This window comes from Mauremys reevesii, linkage group 6, assembly GCF_016161935.1.
Source record: "Mauremys reevesii isolate NIE-2019 linkage group 6, ASM1616193v1, whole genome shotgun sequence".
NCBI classification, from domain to species: domain Eukaryota; kingdom Metazoa; phylum Chordata; order Testudines; family Geoemydidae; genus Mauremys; species Mauremys reevesii.
In genome coordinates this window covers 5,579,020-5,602,815 of record NC_052628.1, presented here as the reverse complement: position 1 = coordinate 5,602,815, position 23,796 = coordinate 5,579,020, and the positions used below count along the sequence as shown (strand labels likewise).

Sequence of the window (23,796 nt, the reverse complement as noted above, 5' to 3'; positions counted from 1 at the left end):
GTGACAAAAACCCATCCCCTTTCTCCAGTGAAAGAATTACAGCTGCCAGAGTCACCATCTTGAGCTTTAGAGGCTATAAACTTGTTTAGAAGTCTTAGATCTAAGATTGGTCTAAACCTTCTGTCCTTCTTTGGCACAAGGAAAAACTTTGAGTAAAACCCCCTGGCCCTTGTGAGGAGGGACCAGCTCTATTGCTCCGAATCAAAGGAGAGAATTCACTTCTCTCAATAAAAGCTCATAAGAACAGTCCCTAAAGAGGGACCGGGAAGGGCGGTGGAAGTGAGGGAGTGATGGAAGGCTCCTTCATCCTCTTCAATGTCATCCAATGGAGGAGCGCCTGTAGAAAAAGGTGGAAAGTCCTGCAGTACTGGAAGACAGTGGTCTGGAGATTGGGGTCTCTGTACTAAGAGATGCTCAAAATCATGAAGAGCGAGGACCCTGATTTGTGTGTTACAGACAGGTCCTTCGTATATCTGAAATCTTTTGATACCAAGTAGGAGATCCGTACTGACGCAGTAGCTGAAACACAACAATATCACGGACAGTGGACATAATGATGTAGGTGTCAAAGGTGTCTGGCACCTTAGCTTGCTTGGTATTAAGGGTACCAAATGGTACTGACAAAGGGGCTAAGCCCCACAGTGCCAGTCCAGAGTGCTTACGCTTGCCCTCCTTGTCCCTGGCAGAGGGTACTGAGGCTCTGTCAGAGCTGTCTCTCTCCTTTGAGCTCTAGAACGTTCCGGCTTCACTGGTACTAGAGTAAGAATCCTTTGTCTCAACAGTACCAAGTCAACAGGTCCAGGCTTCAGAAACTGCAGATCTCATAGGGGACCTGAGCTTTTCCAGAGTTGTCTCCTTAAGATAAGAGTCCATGCTCCTCTTTTTGGAAGTCTTCCTTGAAACCTCAAAAACTCTTTCCCTTCTTAGGGGAAGGCTGCATTGAAGTTAAAGGTGCACTGGGATCTGTCCAGAGACAGATATACGAGGGGATCTCCTGACCTGACTCAGAAGTTGGTTGAAAGGAACATTCCATCATCAACAGTCTTAGTTTATCTCCCTGTTCTTCCTTGCCTTGGACTTGAGTGCCTGGCAGAAGTTGCACTTCTGGTATATCTAGGACTCCCCCAAGCAATGGACACATTTAGAGTGGTCATTGTAATCAGGTATAGCTTCTCAGCAGGAGAGAGAGCATTTGAAACCCTTCCATTAGGTACATATTTATTTTTATTTTTTTACTACTGGATATAAAGATTGTCTTGTGATTGTATTGTGAATTAAAATAGTTAGTGGCTACTTTTCATTGATACGGCCTTGTAATGCAAATTTTATTTAAAATACTAACTATTCTGAGTAACACAGGGCATAGGGGTCGTGTAGTAATTTTTCTTGTCAGAAGGGGGTCGCGGTGCATTGAAGTTTGAGAACCGCTCAACTAATCGAAACAACCAACACTCAAGGAGGACATGCCAAGGCTCCTTCTCAGGTTGAGGCAGTTGAGAAGGAAACTGAGGGCTGTTTGCCTGCACATCCCTACATAGCCTCAGTGTTCAGCACAACAAGCCATAGGGTGCCTGTGCAGGCTGAATGGACACTGCTAATGGAAAATATCTGATCAAGGGCTCGAGAGGCTTATGCACACTGGAAGTGGAACACCCAAAGGGACATTACTCGAAGAAGGCAAAGTTTCCCCATTCTTGTGCCAAATTCAATACTACTGAATTAGCAAGCAGCAGTAAGAAGATAGATGAGGAACAGAAGGCAAGGATAGCAGAATAAAGAAGCAGCTTGCTGAACCCAGTCACTGAACATAACACACATTGATCTCTGATTTTAGTAAGTGAATGATTTTCTAGCCAGGAGTACTTGTGTTGTCCTATTAATTTATAAGGATCAGGGTTGTCACACTCCATCAGAACAGATCTGAACTGCAGGGATGGTAGGAATTTTCTGCATGCATTGCCTGTGGCACTCTTCACAGCACTACACCTTACATGGACAAGGGGTGTGGTGGATGTGGGGGGTCTGACACTATGCCCCATATTCGTCACAGAGATACGGTTATGATATGATTATGGCATAACTAAGATGTATTTTATGCAAGATGGGTCATGTGAGATATCATTGGAAAGGTTATGATTTACTGAAAATGATTATCCTATTTGTATGCATGTTTCATTTTTATATCTGAAGTTAGGAATATTGTCTATGCATCTATTATAAATGTGGGGAACATCCACTAGACACAATGCAATCAGCCTGGATGGCCTGTTGGGAAAGGCCATTAGGGAAAACGCTAGGTCTTTGAAGATGCTAATCTTCTCCCACTGGGACATCTTCCTGGGGACACTACAAACAGCCTCTGAGTTATGGCTGCAGGGACATGTGACCAAGTCACCTGGTACTGGACTCCATGACAATACTAGTATTTTTCCTCTAACCGGGGGTGGGAATCACACTAGGAGACAAAGGATTCCAGCCATACGCAAAAACTATTTAAGGCCGGGGAGTGACATCATCGAGGTTTGTTCTTCATTGACTCCTGCCCAAGAAAGAGGACTGCTAGAAACACCTGAACTAAAAGACTGGACTAGGGAAGAAGGACTGAGCACAGGCTAGAAGGGTGTCTAGCCTGTGAATAGAATATCTGAAGTTTTAAGCTGCAAGCAAGTGCAGCTTGCCTTCAAGAATCTCTGCAATCTGCCTAAAACAACATTTGGGGTGAGAATTTGCTACTTATAACCAGTTTCTTTAGTATATTACGATCAGATTGCATGTTCGTTTTATTTGCTACGTAATCTGCTCTATCTGTTTACTATCCCTTATAATCACTTAATCTATCTTTTGTAGTTAATAAACTTGTTTTGTCTAAAACCAGTGTGTGTGTAAATCATAACTTGGAACCAAAAGCTGTGCATCTCTCTCTCCACATTGTGGGGGAGGATTTTCATGAGCTTACACTGTACAGTTCTCTGTGCAGCGCAAAACGGTATAATTTTTTGGTTTTCACATTCCAGAGGGGGCTGTGCACTTGACTACTGGGCAGTTCCTTAGATAAGCCTTCCCATGCAAAGCCGATCTTAGCATCTGTGTGTATAGCTATAGTGTATCTGGGTGCATCCTTGCCTGTATGTGTGCTGGTAAAGTGCAGTCTGAAGCCTGAGGGAGGGCTTGGCTGGATTGCCTCAGCAATACAGTGTAAAGGGAGCCTAGGCTGGTGGGACAGGCAGGCTCAGTGGTAAACCAGTCCCAGGTGGCACCCCAAGACGGCGGGGGTGGGAGAATCCGCCACAGGGAGAAACAAGCAAGTCAGGCCATGCCCCATTCCCTGTCCGTTCTGGCACATCTTAGGTGAAAGATCATACAGCCTGGGTCTGGATTATCTTTTCTTTAGAGCAGGGAGTCAGGCAGCCCTGATGGCTTCTTTGGAGCTGAGCTGTATTTCCAGACAGCCTGGGTAGGGGCTCTAAATTAGAGCCAATGCAAAAGCACAAGGCCTCACATGGATCTCTGTGGTTCCCACAACCGCATCCCTCAGGGGCCACAACACACCATTCCACATACGCCTCCACCACCCCTACACACAGAATAATACATAAGGGACTCCACAAGGAACTCTTCGAGATTTTCTTCCTTAGAGCTTCCTCCCAAGAGTTTACTTCAATAAGGGACAACATATGAGCCAGTATTTGCCAGCTACCTTCCATCTTCTGCTTCTAAAACCTCCCGAAGGCCCACCTGATCCATGAGACATCTATGATTTAAAGACCTTTCTATATTGTTCTGTTCTGTATTACTGCGTCTTCACCTTCAGACTGTAGGCTTTTTGGGAGAGGAACTTTTAACAGTTCAATGTTTACATGTCTAATGTAAAGGCATTATACACAGTCAACTCAAATCTGGCCTAAATTTAGATATTATACAAATAAGCATGACCAGTAAAAAGGTTCCCCTTTATTAAAAAATAATTACTAATAAAATAAAATAAGGGCTTCACTATATTAGGCACTGTACACACATGTATTTATGTAAGATCGTCCGTGTCCATATAGCTATTTATTTTCATCTTTGACAAGACACTACAGGGAGGTAAAACAAAACATCTGGGAAGACAGATTAGGGCAAGGTGGCAGTAAAAACTGTTGCTTTTATGCTAGTCATGGTAATCTCAGCACACCAAATGCCTGATTTTTAGCCAAAGAGGCACTTCTTCTACAGTGTTTGCCACACAGTGAACCTGAGGAGACTAACAACTGAAACTGACTTCACTATCGAAGCGGAGACAAATACACAAAGTCCACAGCACAGAGAGAAATAAATTGGATTTTAAAAATGTATTTAGTGCTATCTAAGGTGTTAGAATCACAGATAAAATTTTAATGTGATTTTTAAATCAATGTTACCCCTTTCAGGCACCTTTAATATTACTTAATACTAATGAAACATGGCTTTTTCCCTGGTTGCTCCAAACCAATATTTTCCCTCCAATAAGGTACCAAACCACCCCTGTAAACCACAGCTTAAATACTGAAAGGATGAATGACCTTTAACTACAATGGCACAAATGTAATACATTACGTGTATTCCATATGTGTATCTACTGTAGGGTGGTACTAAACAGAAGCAAGATAATGGCAAAATCTGCTCGTATGGAAACACAGAGCAGCAATATACTATCTAAATATTCTGAAGTTTAATAGGCTTATGCCAGAGGATGTTAAACTGCCTGTATGTCAGGGAAACTCACAGGATACACATACTGTAAGTAAGTAGAGGTTTGGGGTCTACCTTGCTTAGAGTAGAAGTCCCAGGCTAACTCGTAACTGGACTGAAAAGTTGAGGAAAAAATAACTTCACATAGGTTCTTGATTAGGCTTTGGTATAATAATCACTGAAAAACTTCCTCACTATACTCCATGAACTTCTAGATTTCATTTTTTTAGTCCCATAAAAATAAAAGCCTTGACACCAACCGAAAACAATTTATCTCAGAGAGTCTTAAGGAGCAAAGCCCTGTCAAAAGGGGTTGGAAAATGACACATGAAGCACCACCTACTAGAGCTGCAGGACACACTTTGGTTTGCCCTCAAAGTTGAAGTTTTATTGAAGACAAAGCGTTAACAACTTCAGTTCAGTTTGCCAGCAATAAGTTAAGGATCAAACCTGTGAACCACATAATGTAAGCCCCTAGCAATGCAAGAAGAGTTCCATATTTTCTACATCTATTCCGAGCAGTAAGAAAAAAAACAGTGATTCTTTAAATAGAATATAAATTGCAGAACTTTCCATTCAACTTTTTTGTTAAATGTTAACTGAGAAATTGTTTGTGTGTCAATTAAGCGAGACTAGTTTGAAATAAAGATGCTGATAGGAAACTGCGGCAAATTCTCTCTACTTGAGATGGACAAATGAATGTCCTGGGTAAAGACTGCACCCAAGCGAACATTTAAGGATGGCATTTGGCCATACTGAACTAATACAAACCTTACTAGTTCTTCTTTCAGCACTTTCCCCCTTCTATAATCAATTGTGCACTGAGGAGAATCCACCACTATAAAAATAGGTTTCTCAATCCCAAGAATGCAGACAAGGCTGCTAAATAAAAGGAAATAATTCCCAAGTGTGAGGTTGTATGAGGTACAGACTGTAAGACCTTCTGCTCCATATTCAAGAACCCTCATCTTTCTGCCACCTTCACTTATTTTGGGGAGCCTTTTGATCTCCAGGTTTGCTGCCAACACATGCCTTTTCTTAAAAGGACGCATCTTACCCTGTAAGAGCCAATGCTTGCCAGTGTACCAGAAAAATCAACATAGGCATTATGGTGCCTCTGAACTACTGAACACCATAAGGAGAAGTATTCATGGTAAGGCTTGTCTCTGCCTCAAAGATCTTAACATATAATTTGGTAGAACACAATGATTTGCTAAATGCATACAATGAAAAATATCCCATAGCTGCACAGTAGCCCAGGCTTCTGACTGGTTTGATGCTGTTCTCTTCAAGAGCAAGATTCTTACTGCCAGGAAACCATTAGCAGGTAGCAACATCAGTGGTTGACTTGAGACACCAGAAACCATATGATAAACATAGGTCCAACAATATATCTTCCTTCTCTGAATTCAGACCCATTCACCCAACGTGATGTCTTAGAAGCACTACAGCAAAATCAAGCCACCACCTGCAACTCTGACGCAGGCCCTTCTTGACTAAAACAGAAGTGAAAGCATATTGGATTCCTAACCAAGATATCCGACACCTCCTGCAAGGAAGAAATGCTAAAACCCTTTCTAAAGCATACCATGGTTTGATTGGAAGTTAAACCTACCCCTGATGTAACTGACCTTTTCCAAACCAGCTAGAGACCCTGGGGAAAAGGAGGACCAAATGACAAATCACTCCCCCAAAAACTTTCATGAATATGACTGTGGGATCAGTCTGGTGGTTGCACAAGCAAAAGGGAACTGAAAAGCAAGAAATTAGGACCATATCACAGACCTAGTCAAGCTCTCCCTGCAGACACCCACCACATTGTTATATTTGGATCCAGACGCTGGATCTGGTGTGCTTCTAAATTCACTAAATCCGAGCAGGGTCCAGGCAGTCTCTAGCTTCTCAGGTTTACTCCTAGTGTGCAGAATCCCAGTCTGGTACTCCTTGTCAGAAGTGGGACCTCCATGGTCAGCTGCCATAGGCCCCAGGACCAGTACTGAACTCTCCAACTGTCCATAGCAGACTAAGCACACACTTTCCCAGAGTTCCATTCTAGTCAGTACTCTAGTTTACAATTTAACCCTTCAAAGGAAATCAACTTCGTACACACACAGTCACTGTCTCTGCTTTCTCTATGAATAAAGAGATCCATCCAAAAACCACCTTCCAGTGTCCTCACCACTCGAAGAGCCCTTTGGGTTTTTGGCCAGTCCTTCCAGAGTCCCAAGACCCTTCTTCGCCTGCTCAGCCTTCAGGTTCTCTCTCTCTCTCTCTCTCTGCCCCTGTAGCAAGCTTAGTCCAGCTTGTTCAGGTCCAGTAGTCAAATGGTTGCTGTAGCTCAGAAAGCATGTTTTTTTTTTTTTTTAAACAGCAGCCTCTTAATTTGTTCTCCTCTTCTGCTGTGGAATTTCCATTATTCCAACTCCCAACCCTATAGACAACCTGGGAGAACTAGCTTCCTTTAGCTTGACCAATCTCTTTAGCATATTTATTCTTTTACCAGTGCAAAGTCATTCCATGTCAACACTTCTCTGGTTGTCCTACAGCTGCTTCCAGACAGGGCATGACATGGTCCTTGAAAATAGCTGATTCAATACACACTGACGGTTATACACAGAGTACATGAGTTCATAAAATCAATTGAAATTCATAAATTGTACATAGATTTCCAAACCATCACAACAAAAAAACTAACTATAAGCCACCCTCCAATGATGGGGTAACACACAGAGCCTTGGCAAGTTTAATATGACTATTTGCATTGGAACAGGGCAGCAAGGCCTCACAGAACATATACAGATACCTGAAGTGACAGCTGGATGTCAGAGCCACATTCACTTGAGTTTTATTCCAAAAAGTTAAGAGATAGGTGCTTTTGAAAATTTTACCTAAGTGCCTATTAAAATCAATGGAAACTTAGGAGAATAAGTCACTTAGGTGCTTTTGAAAATTATGCCTGATGTGGCTAAAAATAATATTTATGGGATAATATTTATAATAAACAGGAGAGAGATCTCTCTCCTGAGATGTGAAACCTAAAACAAGCATAACTGGAAAAGTTCATGCCCCCTTAGGATCTTAACTCCTCTGGTCACAACTAGGGCCCTTCCAAATTCATGGCTATGAAAAATGTGTCACGGACCATGAAATCTGGCTATTGCAAAGGGGGTCAATGTATTGCCACGCTTACTTCTGCACTGCCTTCAGAGCTGGGCTCCTGGCCAGCAGCCGCTGCTCTCTAGCTACCCAGCTCTGAAGGCAGAGCTGCCACTAGCAGCAGCACAGACGTAAGAGTGAGAATATCATGACACCCCTACACTAGCTTTGCGATACCCTCCCCCCACATACAGCTACATTTTGGGTCAGGACACCCACAGTTACAACACCATGAAATTTCAGATTTAAATATATGAAACCATGAAATTTAAGATTTTTAAAATCCTATAACCATGAAATTTACCAAAAAGGACCATGAATTTGGTAGGGCCCTATTCAGATAATCACTTTACATATGGTTCTGTCCTGAGATGTGACTATGTAAAAACAGGAACTTCCTACCCCACTGATCTCTTCCTTGTCTGTATTCAAACTCAGACCTGCTGGCTGTAGTGACTATCAAACATTTTTACTCATGTTAGTATAATGGTCTGTCAGTGGCTGGGATCAAACCTGGGACCTCTGAAGATTAATACATGAACCTCTACTACCTGTGCTAAGGCAGCTCTCTTAAATAAGGTTGTCACATGCTCATCATTTCATAGCTGGTCTAGTCACCACGAGGGGGCAGACTGCCACATCAAGCAAGCATCAGTTACATATTCCTCCTGGCTGGGAAAGCACATCCTGAGCTTTAGAGACTCCCCAGTTGAAATCCTGGACAACCCCCTCCCCCCCCAATGCTGACAGACTCTTGGTGTCAGCAGCTGGGATAAAACCTGGGACCTCTGGCTCGTAAAGCAGGAGTTATGACATTTAAATCTGCCTGAGCCAAGAGACACTTCTCTCTTAGCCAAGCCTGTAGCAGGTTGTCAATCTCTAGCTGGTCCAACCACCACTAGAACAGAATGGAGTGCCAACCCAAGCAGGCACAGGTTACATAAGCAGTTAAGAGGAAGTGTGAGATGTATTGTGCATCACCACAATTGCTTACTAAGCTTCAATAACTTGCACCTGTACAAACCCACTGAAAATAAACCACACAGGTTTTATTGAATTCCTAACTGCAGAACCTTATCTCCAGCCATTCATGAGAAGACAGCTCGTCTTTTCAGAGTCCAAGTTGAGTTTGCAAGAGTAGTAGTCAGAAAACCTATTTTTACTTGCAAGAAAAGCACATTACAGATGGAAATTAATGAGTGACAAACATGCAACCCTAAGGTGCCATTTTTACAGAACCAAATTTCACAGTAGAGCTGCACAACACCTTAAATAAATATCAGCTAACAAGTGTGTGGCTTCATCTCTCCAAGTGCACACCCATCTACCAGAAATGATGCAGTACTGGGACAATGGGAAGCCTCCCTTGCTGCAGACCATAGAAAGAAGATGAGAGTTACTGGACTAGTCATTTTTTCCCTTTGCTGGAAGTAGATAAATAAGAGAGTAGTTTTGGCTCGGCAATTAAGCCCAAGCATAAAAATCATCTGGCTGGCTTAAAATCATAGTGTGGGATGCCAACACAGCATATTAACTTTCGCTTTTTCTGCACCTGCATTAGCACAGACAAGCTGCAGCCCCATGTAGACAGCCTTCCCTTTTGATTCCATGGTTTTTAAAAATGGGAGTGTTTGAGTGAGTTTTGATAGCTGTGATTGTTCTATAATGTTTTATTCTCAATACTCGGTATATACATTCTTCAGTTAGTTCATTTTTTAAATCACTTTAGCAGTTAAACTGTCACACTTATGCACAATCTGACACCTTAGAGTCATAGTTTGAATATTTCAGTTCTATTACTTTTAATTCTGTGCCAGTTGATCATATTTTATTTAAGGCAAAATGTTAATCTTCTGATCTCAAAAATCACAGTACTTTACCTTTTTATGGCTGCATATTAAAATAAGGATACTTGCCAAATACCTAGAGCCCTCTTTCCAGGATTAAAATGATAAATTGACAACAGGTCAGCTCAGAATCTCTGCAGTACAACAGTCTTTTGCATGCTGCAAATGCCCTCTTCACACTTCCCAGTACTCTAGCTGAAATTAACAGCTAAACTTGTCAATTTACAGCCCACTTGGTTGGATGATCTGACTTTAATCCTGGAACCAAAGCTTAAACAGAAGTATCTTGGCTCCAAAGAGCCAGCTCTAATAAACCGTCTGCAACTGTTAGCTCAAGAGTAGTTACTTGATTTGCAGCTCAGAACCGGGGGTTCTTTGGAAGTCTATTTTGAGGATAGCGTGAAAAGAACAGAACTGAAGTGGATTAGTATTTTTGGTTCTCTTTTTTTCCTGACTGTCCTTTTATGCTGCCAAAACACAGTTGCCACAGTACTTAACATGGTTGCAGTGCTCAGATCCCTTTACAGAATCAGGTCCTATATTGCGAGCACTTCCAGACAGGGATCTTGTCTCCATACTTGTCTGCAAGGCAACCAGCAAGTTATTCACTGTATATAAATAATAGAAGTTCTCACAAGTCCAGAACCAATCACCGTATGTCACCCACTACAACCATCATAGTTTGCCCACATGGCTCCTCATACATAAAATACCTCTTCCCTTCCAGTTCACCAACCCACCACCCTATCTGTATTCAGTTCCCTCCTTGAGAATCACTTCTTCCAAAAGAAGGGAGACAGTTTTGTATTAAAAACAAGGACAAATCTGCCTGATGTATTCTCTTTTTTCATCTTCCCTGTATCCTAGTCTTTTTGTTTGAGTTTTTGGGGGCTGTGGAATTTCTTTATCTTTGTCCTGTACAGGTCCTAGCACATGATTTGTTAAGAACCAGCACAGAATAAGAATAATATACAAATATTAATCATCACTGTGCCCTGGAAGGTAGGTAAGTACTATTCCCATCTGTGGAAGAAGGAAGTGACTTAAATTGCCCAATGTCACACCAATAATTTAGTGACAGAGCTTGAAATGGAACTCAGGAGTTGCTAGTTCCCAGTCCTATGCTCATTCCATGAGGCCATGCTGCCTCCTAGCCATGTCCTACATAGCTGGATATTTATTTGTTCCTATCAACATAACTAAACACGATGGCTATACCAAAGAGCACCTGCCATCATCTTTCAGAAGCATGGTTCTAGACCCACACTTAGTGCAGAGGTAGAGAAAGGGAGTTCACAGGGAACAAATATGGAGTGTTTTGTTTTGTTTTTAAAAGAGTAAAATAAAAATGATCTTTTACTCTGAAACTTCCCTTTCATCATTTAGTTGTTATTATAAGCCTAGCCTGCCTACACTGTTATCTTCGCCTGCTTTTACTGTCTTAACTTTGGGCTTGACCCAATGCTCTTTGTGACAGGAACTTTTCTTGTGTAACCATGTGACACCAATAACGTAATACGTAATAAAGGGTGACCACCACCTTTTAATTAGCCACAGCCCTTAAACTGGTGATTTCACCAACACCTACAGGATTATGACAATTTTGTGTTTTAAAAAAACCTAACAAATTGATTAGAGGATTCCGTGGGCATTTCAGTTGCCTGGTCTTCTCTCCAGAAACTGTCATCTTCTCCAATCCTGCAGCCTCTGTTCAACGGTAGTCAATTATTAAGATGGTAAATCCGAGGCCTGGTGAAGTTTGTTTAAATTGATAACTTGCTTTATACATGAAATGTGAGTTGATATACAAAGTGGTGCCCTTCGTGGGTACTATCTCCTCCACGAGGAAAATGCAATTCCCCACCCACTCTAAGTAAGGTATTTGTAAAAACATTTTAGAGTGACTGCTAAGGTTGAGAATGAAGTTTTACTTCATACAGCTATTTAGAGTGAGACAAACTATATCTAAAAAGTGCAGATATGCTTTTTTTTATTTCCTTTGCACTTCAGGGAAGGGGGAGGGAAAAGCATCTCTGATTTGTATATTAAAGCACAAGCATCTGTCCTACTGATGATATTCTAGGGAAGCACATTAGCATAAAATTTAACGATGTCAAATAAGTGGATGTGAAATAGGGACTGCGTAAAGACACTATTTCCAAGCCTGACAGAAACATCACTGTTTAGAAATGCAAATGAAACCATTATGTTCAATAATTATATGAAAATATGAACAGTTCAGCATGTTTTCCAGCCCTGATGGCGGTTAATGGGATGTACGCTTATGTAAATAACTACTATTAAAGCTAATGCTGAAAAAAAACTAATAAATTCATACTAAAGCAACTGATTTAGTACGCTTTTAAACCCCAGCAGTGCTCACTTATTAGAAAGGAGTGCATTCTTATGTTTAGAACTCATTACTGTTACAAGTCACTGCAACTCCATCAATTACCATGCATTAATGAAAATGGGACACATACAAAAAAAAATTATTGCCTCTCAGCAGTTTTCTTTAAAGACAAAATATAGGGGTATTACCATCATGGGGCCTTGAGGGGAACTTATCAGCAACGTAATCTTTATTATTACAACTGTACTCCCTGTGCTATAACCTTGGGGGATTTTTTGGTCCCAAGAAGGGCTAACCTTATATAAAACTTTTGACATATTTACAATGCAAGCAGCTGTGTGACCACCAATAAAAAAAAAAGATTTTCACTATTAAAAAGGCATTTTATAAAAACTGAAATTTGCTCTAGTATGTTAGTTGAAAAACATGGACATGGAAAGAAAAATTATTATTTTCAAAGCCAAAACATGACGGTGTAGTGACAACAGAATTAAGTGGCAAGGACACAGATGGTAGAGTTCTGAGATACTCTTCTGGCTGGGTAAATTCCACCCAGAGTTTTACATTTATACTTTTAATGACCTCCTGGAGAACACTGGAATTAAGACTTCTCAGGAACACGGTGTATGTTTCTTTGGTTGGTTGCTCTATTTCCCTAATGTTTTTCAAAAAGTTGTTGACTTTCTTGTTCAAAACACCACAATTCTAGCTGGAAACAAAGCAATGTCAGCATAGCAAGGTGTAAGCTATAGAACCCCTCTGGAAATTAAAAGCTGAGATTTATCCAGTGTCTAACATTTCACAATTATCCCGTCTTTGTTTTCCAAGCACTCTCAGAAAATTAGATACTATTCTGGCACCCACTAGACGGTAATAAGAACAAAGCTGGAAACGTCTTCCCATTAGTTTGTATTGCCTCTCGCTATTTAAAATTAAGGCCAGACACTGAACAAGATCCCAGCCCTACAAATTACTGTATGTGAAAGGACTCCTGCACCCACGCAGAGCCCCACTGAAATCAAATGGTGCTTTATGCTAGCAGAGCAATTCATCTGTGTTCAGAGCTGCATTCTAGTACCAAAGGTGGCTGTATAGGCTATGGATCTCTCACCATAAGTGCAAAGTCAACAAGACTACAGACTGAACTGTAGAATCCTACACTGTAGAAAGAGAAAAAAAATGTGGTAAGTTAACTTAGTACGCAGCAAGGTGGGGTGTAAATCTACAGCACACTAGCTTGCCGTGTGGCCCTTCAAAGAGTGGTAGGTCAAAGCATATTGCAGATCTTTTAGTACATGGTAGCAGGGTCCACAGTTGCACAAGAAGCTAGAGCACTGTAGATTCACACCCAAGCTTAGTGTGCTTAAAATTGTCATATACACAAGCCCTAATTCTTTTCATCTGGCATGAGTTAACAGGGAACAAGATTATCCTTGAGTACAGGCAGATCACACAGTCCACTCGATCAAAGTTAAATAAATATTACAATTCATTTCAGACAATGTTCTCTCCACTGTAAAGACAGAGAGAGGCAGTTCCTGTCCTGAGGAACTTACAATTTAAAAGACAAAAGACCAGACATGAAGGCACTGAGAGAGACCAAGAGGATGACAGCATACAATAGCAAACTAATTTGTTCACCCCGTAAGGCTAACACGCACGGTAACAATTACGATCACTATGACAAATGTTGGGGAAAAAAACAGATTTCATTGCTTTCACTGAACCCGTGTCCTAAGGGAGAGGGGGGAAGTGTTTTGTCATCTAAACCATTAAAACTATTTCACAAGCGAAGGCCATTCTAAGGTTAAAAACAGTAAGACAAAATTGCTACTGATTAATAATAAAGCCATTCATTTTATTCTTCAAATCTAAAGTAATTACAAGGCAGAGTATGGCAAATGGATTTAGCTGAAACCATTACGTCAGAAGACTCCTTTAAAGAAGAACAGTAATTTAAAACTCTAAACTGAATAATGAACTCTCCTGAACAACAATTATTATGGGATTGATTTATTGAAAGTGCATTTAATCATGTAAGAAATGTTTAAACTTTCCAAAATAGTTCAGGGAGACTGCAACACCAATAGCAGAGTCAGCCCAATGCGATCATTACAACTGAGGACCTACAGCAGACAAATGTATTGAGTTTGGCACAATAAAGTATGTTACTCTCTCTAAATCCACATTTCTAGTCAATTTGTTACAGTACAGACTTCAGCAATTAACAATCTCATTTGCCATTTGTGCCTCCCTTTAAGAGGCCTCAATCTCTGTTTTCATGTGGGTCCAAGTGTTACCAAGTAGAATACAACTCAGAAAAGATGTTCTGGGAGCTCACAGCTCTAAATCTAGCAATGTTTCACCTGAAAAGGTTCAGCAACATTAAAAGAATAGTTGGAACAATCCACCCGGGTAAGTAGCATGGTTAGTTTGCATACTTCTGTGGATAAGGTTAAATTGGCAGTTAGTGCATGTCCTCCACAGTAAACACCAGTTTTTCCAGAGTGGAATGACTTTATCTGACCTATGTAGGCTTACTCTTTAGGGTGACTGCACATGACTTGGGATCTCACTGCTGCCCTCACAGCAAAGGGTCTATCTCAGATGATTTCCGACAATATCTATAGATGGGCACACTCTGGATCTTGCTTTTGGTTCAGGATCAAAAATGGCCGGAGTAGGTGAATATTACACCTGTGCAAGATGCAACTCAGCTCCCAACATGAAGACAGATTCCTGGTATCTCATATGAAGAGCACTGTACAGCCTGTGGGCTGCTACCAGTGACTACAGGATGATGACTCATTGTCTTCAGCCACCAAAACAGTGGCTCAAAAATATTCTAGTGTCAGCCTCAAGGATCACCTTAATATACGAATGGCCTGCCTGAAATGTGTAAAAACTTTGGGGCCAATGTTAAAAAGCAAGCAGCAGTCATCATTCGCCAAGGCAGACTCCATGAAGTCTTATGGCATGGCTTTTGGATGAGGGAGGGTTCCTCCTCCTGCATCGGAAGGACAGCCAGCAAAACTGTCCCAAAAATTTCAGTCTGAATCCCAAAGCCATCAGCTCAGTTTCTCTCTTCCCAAAACCATACCCATGAATTTAAAAGGCAAATCACACAGACAAAATCTGTACCTGGAACGTTAACAAAGCTCCCACCGATTTCAATGGGGTGTTTTGTGACTAATGCTTTGAAATTTTACTCTAAAAATTCTGATTTATACATAGTTAAAGCTGATAGTCAGACTTTAAACTCCCCTGGTTAATCCTAAACATTGCAACACCAGTGACAGACAACGTGGTCACCTTTTGTTCTAAAGTATTTATTTGCAGTCTATCAGCAAGAGGAATTTAATTAAGACCAAACATTCAGCTTTAAATGAATTTACAGGCTTTGATATGTTTAAACACTTGTTTTAATGTAGGTTGTGCCCGGTGTTAGTTTAGGAGTTCATAAAAATTTCAAAACGTATTATTTACCCAGTAGTCCTTGACTGATTCTTATATGTTTAACAAGTTCCTAAATACATATAACAAGTTCCTAAATATATATCTTATTTAACTGGTGCTGCCATTATGGTCTAGCATATAAATATTCAGGGACTTTTTAATACGCTGAGCTTTTATCCAATAGACCATAATGGTTGCTTGGAAATATTTACTAGTGGCAAGCCAGTATCACTACTAAGGGAAGGACCTTCAAAGACTGAGGCACCATGAATGACAGAGAATGCGGAGTTACTAATTTGTCATTGTTTCTGTTCCTTCCACTTCCCTCCCCCCAATCATCTTCCCATCATCAAACACCTTATATCACTGTAGCATGTATCCATACATTAGAAAGCAAGGAAACAAAAAAAACTCTCAGCACTGAACAGTATAAGCTATGGCTATTCAGTTCCCTTAAACTGAAAAACAGAAATGAGGAAAAAGTTATTAATTTCCAGTCATTCTACAACAGTGGATTTGAACTTCTGTATTATTAGATCTAGACAAAGAGTAACAAAAACCTTGACATCAGTTTTTTTTCTGAGATACCCTCTCTTTAAACAATTTCTAATAACCAGTGGGGCAAATTCACTCTGAAGTGCTGAATATGCATCCATTCATCAAATAAGCTCTGTAACATAGCTCAAAAAAGTGATTCATGTTAGGGTGAGGTCCAATATTAGAGATTGCTTTTGAATTCCGGACAGTTAAAGTTAAAGCCAAAGGCCAAGATTTTCAAAAACTGATGCCTGAAGTTAGGTTTCTAACTCCTTATTTGATACATAAATAAGCAGCCTGACTTTCAGAAGTGCTGAGTACCCAGCAGCTCCCAGTGAACTCCTGCAAAAAGCAGTTCCTCTTCTGTTTCAAGTCTTTTCCTTCTTGCCTTTCATCTCTTTCCTGAAAGGCCAGACAGAATGGGGGAAAAGAGACATGCAATAGAACTTAGGTATGAACTTTAGGAAGAAGAGCTAGAGGGCATGACTGTCAGATGCATGTGCAAACTTTCACAGCTTATTCACGTGTGCACTTACCACAGCTGTGCACTCAAATCAGGTAATTTCATAAACAGTCATGTTCACCTCTGACCATTTCCTGTAGCAGTAATAGAGCATGCAAATTAGGAATGCAACTGCATGCACAAATATCTGATAACTAGGCCCCAAAACACAAAAAAATTATGTGGGTTGGCAGAAGCTTCTGTGTAAAGGCTCTATCTTTATTATCCTCTGTTTCTTGCTTGGCAGCAACACACAATTCTATATATGGGATCATCCAAAACAGGGATGGGGAAATGGAGGATAAAAGTCAATTTATTTTCCTTTTATCTTAAAAATGAAGGCGGAATCTATGAGATTTAGAGAAGCACAGCACAGGGTGGGATCAGAAAATCCTCAACACTGATTCTTGCTCTTCCCACCAACTAAGTGAATGGCATTGAGCAAGTCACTTAATTTCTTTATAATGTTCCTTTGGAAAATTGGGGCTAATCCTACATTCCGGAGGTGTTGGGCAGATAATTTAGTGCTTTTCACATGAGAGCTATAGAAATGCATAGTTTTGTGATTATACTAGAAACCTTATTTCGTCAAAGGTTTTTCAGATGATACCACATAAGAAGTGAATCTATTCATCCTTTGAGCAAGTTAGTATTCTATAATCTCACCTTTCCTAAAAGAATGTTTCTATAACAATGTAATATTGATAGTAAAGTACTTGTTAAACTTTTGTGAAACCAGTCAGTAAGAAAAAATAGCCTTAAGCAGTTAGTGTTAAAATCCATACATGTGCACAGCACTAAAGATAAATCTCAGATTAGCTGAATTAATATTGACAAGGATTTGTTATGTACGCTTGACCGTTGATTTGAAGCAGCAGATCATGTTCGGTCATAATTTGAGAGATGTAAAAAAATCCAGATACACTCCCAATGTAAAAATTTTAACAGAGGTCTATAGGGTTGATGAGCAAAAAATATTTTGAATAAAGGAGAAATGGAAAGGAGTAACTCAGTCTGGAAACTTAGCATCCACTAAGAACCCATTTTTTTCCTCCAAACACTGATCATTTGAGCAGGAAATAAGAGTTATTGTCAAATAAATTTTCTTCCTACAGTCTAGAACCAGAAGAAGTTTCATTATACAAAGGTTCTTCCTCTCCCCTCCCCTACATTTGAGGAATGTTGATTCCAATCCTCACCCTCACAAAAATCTTGACATTGGTTTGCCTCCATGTTTATGCTTTAGCATCATCAGAAGAAAAAGCAAATTTTATCTGCTGCAGCTGAGCCAGCAAGAGAGGCCACAGAGCAACAAACACTGGTTTAAGAAGTCTTGCAATAATAGTGCCACTTATTTCTTAATGACAGAATTATTATTGTACATTTTTCAAAGGTGCCCACCACTACAGAAGAAACAGTTGTCTTTTAAAAGATATTTATAATACAGAGGCTATCTCCCCAGTGTCTGGAAGGTGGTCATATTTGGGCCCTAAATTACTGATAGCAACTATCTGCTTCATATGACTGGAACATTTATCAGACTTCTATCTAAAAGATTACAACCAAGTCTCAAAGATCAGGAGAGGAGACGTGTTCCCCAACTGGGCCAGGAGCAGTGTCTTAGTCGGAAAATCAGGCCACCCCCACCCCAGCTTTTGGAAGGAAGAGAAAGAAATAGAGTTTGGCAAAGCTATAAGCAACTGAAAGGAGGGTTTTATAATGGGTAGTGCCAGACCACCTTAAAAATAGGTGGTGGTACCAGCCCTGACTACAATATGTGCCCTCTTATGATTGGGAACATTATGTCTTACTCTGCCAATGATTCAGACAGAGCACTGGGCAGGGCTGTCATCTGTTCAATTTTATCCACCAATGGAAAGTACTCAACTGAAGTGTGTTTTCAAGCCTTGGCCACTAAGTACGTAGAAAAAGCTTTTAGTCTCATGTTTTCAAAGGTTTTGATTTGTATAGTTCTCTAACCAAATAGTAGTGATCAGTCATGAGATTGGTTCAAACCAGTTTCTAATAAAGACATAAGTCCATTTCTCCCTATTCTGAGAAACTGCTCAAAGCTCAATACAAAATTCTGTGTAACTCACTAATTCAATGTGAATTCTGTGTAATTCAGTGTGAATTCCCCTGCAGCTTCTTGCATGCAACCCTGAGTCAAAATAGAATCTGGCTCATTTACACACTAGTACTCAGACAGCCTGGTCCTCCAGAACTCCCTCTGAACTTCTACACCTTAGAACTGAGCCATTTAGTACACAGCCAAGTGCATCCTCATTGAGCTAGTTATTGCTTCTAAGAAAATAAAGCCATTTCTCTATAAAGAGAAAGCCAAGATAATGTATACGTTCCACAGTAGTTTCTTTCTGATATTCAAATTAACCCCAGGGAAGGCTGAAACTATAGTTGGTTTGATATTTGCCTCTAACAGACTAGAGAGATTAGTTTGCTATTGTAGGGCACTTCTAAGTGCTCAGCTGAATACAATGGTTTGTTAGTACAGAACTAATTACATTACGTTTTCTAGAACAAGGTAGGTCAAATTTTGAGTCTACCAGCCTTCAGAGGTTCTCTTTAAATTATTATATTCCTGGTACCATCTATGCAAATAAATTCCCCGTGCCTTTAAACAGAACTTGAAGTGGTATCGCTTTACTTGTCAAATAGCAAGAATTTGTATTCAACTTCAATAAGTCTTTTATACAGCTTCTCGGCACTGGAACAGACTTCAAGAGGTATGAAATTAACTGATCGGAGTTATGTGGAAGATTCTGAATCATTCATGTATGATGGATAACTGTTCCCATAGTTAAAATTATATTGTTTTAAATTATATCCTTGTTTTATGTTCATAGATTTTATAGTTTTATATAGTGTAAAACTGCATGTATTAACAGTCTGCCATCTTTGCCAGAACTCTCCTGGAAAAGATGTGTATGATTGAACAATCCATTTCTGATAAAGGTTTTTAAAAAAAAAAAAAAAGAGGGGGTATATTTCCTTCCCAATGACTAACAGTCATTAGCATTAATGGAAGTTACATGTACATATTCACCAATACAGATAATATTCCCCCAGAGGATGAATCTCACTTAAATTCATAAGCACATTAAGACCCAAGAACTAGAACACTATCACAAAATCCTGACCCTACTGAAATCAATGCAAAAGTACAAACCGTGGTCCCACTGAAGCTAAGTCTGAAGTTAGAATAGTCTTTGCAAATTTGTTGTATTTTGTGGCACAAACACGTGTCTTGATATTTCTCAGCAGCTACATCATAGTCAGCAAATCTTGTCAGCCTGTATATCATTCAGCAGTACAGAGAACAGTTTATTTTATCAAAATTAATGTCACTGTATTAATCAAACCCTCTCCTGTGTTCCCTGTTGGGATTGTTTGTTAGCCTTCTGAAGGTTTAAAGTAGAAAGGCAGCCGTGTAAGAACGAGGATTTGGGTGATGGAATACAAGACAGACCAAGGCTCCAACGTATTTCAGAGGTCCCCTGTATGCTCAATCTAGTTATAAACCAAGGCCCTGATCCTGCAATCTGATCCATGCAGGCGGATCCCAGTGCATGGATCTGTGCAGATCACAGTCCAGCATTGGGATCCAAATGGGTTTTTCAATTTTTAATACAGGTCTAAACTGCATAATTTGTATCCATTACTTATTTTTAAAAATGTTTGGTTCCATTAATACTACTTTGTGAACTTCTGCCAGTATGAGCTGGCCAAACCCCTGATCTTAAGGTTTATTTTATTTTAATGCTTTCAGTGTAAATTCTGTCTCTGGACACTGAAAGTAGTGGAAAGCCATGTGAAAGGAGCTTTAGCCCTCAATTACAACCCTCTAACAGGATTAAGTGAAAAAAATCTATAACCATATTTTAATGCATAAACTCCTTATTGTCGTTTGTAGTTGACAAATATCTATTTCATAGCAAAAATAACATCACAGGAACAGCTGGATGGCAGTTTCAAGCTCAAATGAACCAGCAGCACATGCTGACAAGTCATCTCTGATTGCTTTTGAATGGCAGCACATGCAGATTTATTCCCTGCTATAAATTAGAACAATTATTTCTCTGCAGTTCACTTGTTATTTCAGACAGTGAATCCCACCACACATTGTTTTGGTTTTGTTTTAAAAGGATATCTTCCCTTTCCTTGATGATAAGTTCATTCTGCTCCTCTAGCTGTCTGATCTTCTTCTCAAATGACTCCTGTTCTGCTCTCAGTCGCTCCTCTGTCTCTTCCTTTTCCTCACTTACCCTGAAACGATAAGAGAGAGACCAATGGCCCTGTCAGAGCGAAATAAAATACATGACCACGACCACGGGGCCTAATTTCCGATCTTTCCAGGGAAACTTTATCCGTCACCAATCCACCTCCTCCGCCCGTAACCAATTTAGGCCTTCATCTGGCAATTTCCCCCAACTTTGAAGTGAAATATACATGTGACTTTATGCAAGAAAACTTTTCAAGTAGGTAGTCTCTTGGAGGGGCAGGGAAGAGGGCTGCATATAAACTACCAAGCAAGGGCCTGTCATAAACAGTTAGTTAAGGGTTAAGGTTTTTGTCTACCTGTAAAGGGTTAACAAGCAGTACCTGTGGACACCTGACCAGAGGACCAATGAGGGACAAGATTATTTTCAAATCCGTGTGGAGGGAAGTTTTTTTCCCCTGTTCTTTGTTTTCTTAGAGAGTCTCTCTTGGGTATTAAGAGAGTCCAGACATCTTAATCAAGTCCTCCCAGGTTTCTGCAACAAATTTCTATTCAAGCTAGTGAGTATTAGCAAGGAACTAGTATTCTTATACTTTTATTTCTGTATTTGCAATTCTGTGTTTTGCTATATAATTTCTTTAAGTCTGTACTGATATTGCTTTTACTGAGAAAGGGGGAGGGGGAATTCTCTCCAGAGATTGATAAGTTTAGACCCTGTATATTGTTCCATCTTGGTTACAGAGACAGTGACTTTTCTTTTTTATTCTTTAATAAATTCTTTTCTATTAAGGACTTGGTTGGTCTTTCCTTGGGTGGATTCTCAGGGAAAGAGGAGGGGGAGGTATCCCTCTGTAGTTAGATCCCGGTGTCTCTCCTAGGAAAAGGGAGGGGGGAGGAAGCAAGGGGGAATGGTTTATTTCTCCTGGGTTTAAGAACTCCATGGATTTGGGGCTCTTGGGATCCCCTAGGATTTTGGGGAAGGATTGTGTCCCAATCCACGTAATTGATTGGGTGGTGGCAGTTTTACCAGACCTAAACTAGGATTTTAGTTTAGAGGGAAACCAAGGCAGGTCCCCACATTGGTACCCAACAGCTCCAAGTGGGGGTGAGACCTATGACAGGGCCCAAAGCTTTGTGCAATTAGATCTGTGCAGACTGACCCTTGTGACCATAATGGAGCCATACTGAGGTCCATACAAGAGTAAAGAGCCTACCCATACAGATCCAGTTGTAGGATCAGGGCCCAAGACAGAAAGAGTTTAAGAACGTATTTCCCTTTCTAATCTTACAAGCAAAACATTGTTTGTTTGCACATCTTTTCACCAAATAAAAAGTTTTCTAGACACCAGATTTTCTTTTGCCAAATGCTTAAGTATTAATACAGGAGCAATTGCTTGTGTCTTGGCCCTGAGGCCTTGTATCTTGTTGCTTGGTAGAAATAATTGGACAGCAATTAAAACATGACAACATAAGCAAGGTTTGCAATGATAATTTATTTTTCATTTCAAAGTGAACTCCAAAGAGAAGGGGAAAACACCCAAATTATTCTGGCATTGTGTAGGCTGAAGATTATTACCCACAGACTATCCTCCTACCTATGCTAAAAATGTGGCTTGGAAATCTTGACTTTGTAAAAGCTCTCCAAAATATGCTATTTGCTTTAGACGGATAAACAACATAGATAATGCTCTTCACTTCTGTAGATCCTTTCGCTGAAGGATCTCAAAGTGTTTTACCAATGTTCATGTGGAAGATAACGGGATCGAATCACAATGTGTAGAAAGGCCAAGAAACTGACCACGTTTCAGCTTACTTTACTTGGAGGAGGTGGTTTTGGGGCAAGAAGGAGGGCCTGTTCCTTGGGACAAATGGGAAGACACAGGTTGCCAAACTCACTGATGTCCCAAGATCTTCAGGGAAATCAGGAACAGGCTCTGTCATCTATGTAGCACCCTAACTCTCCCATGGGGGCATGAAGGTATTTCAAAATTTCAGGGAGCAGCCACAGAAATGTTGATTGGGTCAGCATTCTCCAGTACAGGAAAATCCACAGTGGGGGTGAGGCAGAATGCCATGGCCAGGAGACACCTGCCAGGCTCCAACCCCCAGCCTTAACTATAGCTCAAACAAAGATTGTACAGAATGAGAAGTAGCCACCTGACAAGGCTGATGCTAAAGCTCAAATCCTTGCTCTCCAAACCCAAGGCCAAAAAATAAAAGTATAAGGGGATGATTTGACCCTGTATCTACACCACCTTTATAGTGGGGCAATCTGAGGCTCCAGAGTTAACCATTAAGTGCAGTTTTTTATATCATACATAGCAAGAGATGACTGTGGTGTCAAACCATTCCAGCAACAAAGGGCCTATGCCCATTTTCTTGTCCTACACAATTCTACACAGTCATGGTGTTCACCAATGCAGATCCACCACAAGACTGGTTCATGTGGGGGATGCACACACCAGAGGAGGAATGCAATGAATGTAGAGAAAGCTACATGACCCTGAATCCACCCCAGGTCCCATTAATATTTGCTCCTATGGCTGTGAATAAGTCAACATATGTCTGTCATCCAACACTGCTCCCACAGAGAGCTCTAATGCAACTAGCTACAGGAACAGCAAACATCACTTTAGGCTCAGGCTTTTGCAGCTCACCAGTATTAGCTTCTTCTTTCTGAATGTACAGCACTCATTTCAGCTGCAGTACCACACATGGCCTAGCTCCATTAAGCCAGTAATAGATGCCTGCACTCCAAGCAGCGTGTAGCTTTCCGGCAAGTAGGAAACAGAGACAGGGGCGGCTCCAGGCCCCAGCACGCCAAGCGCATGCTTGGGGCGGCATGCCGCGGGGGGTGCTCTGCCAGTCACCGGGAGGGCGGCAGGCGGGGTGCCTTCGGCGGCCACCGGAGCCGCGGGATCGGCGAGCGGCAGAGCACCCCCCACGGCATGACGCCGTGCTTGGGGCGGCGAAACGTCAAGAGCCGCCCCTGAACAGA

General features: G+C 40.8%; 1 protein-coding gene across 3 annotated transcripts in view; it reads right to left on the bottom strand.

The window, feature by feature from the left end:
• The window catches only part of KIAA1328 (KIAA1328 ortholog), a 258,387-nt gene that overhangs the window by 207,433 nt on the left and 27,158 nt on the right, over nucleotides 1-23,796 (bottom strand). For all 3 annotated transcript variants that reach the window (XM_039543310.1, XM_039543309.1, XM_039543308.1), the window contains one exon: nucleotides 20,730-20,845. In XM_039543310.1, coding sequence (XP_039399244.1) covers nucleotides 20,730-20,845 — 116 coding nt within the window. The remainder of the gene's footprint in view (nucleotides 1-20,729; nucleotides 20,846-23,796) is intronic.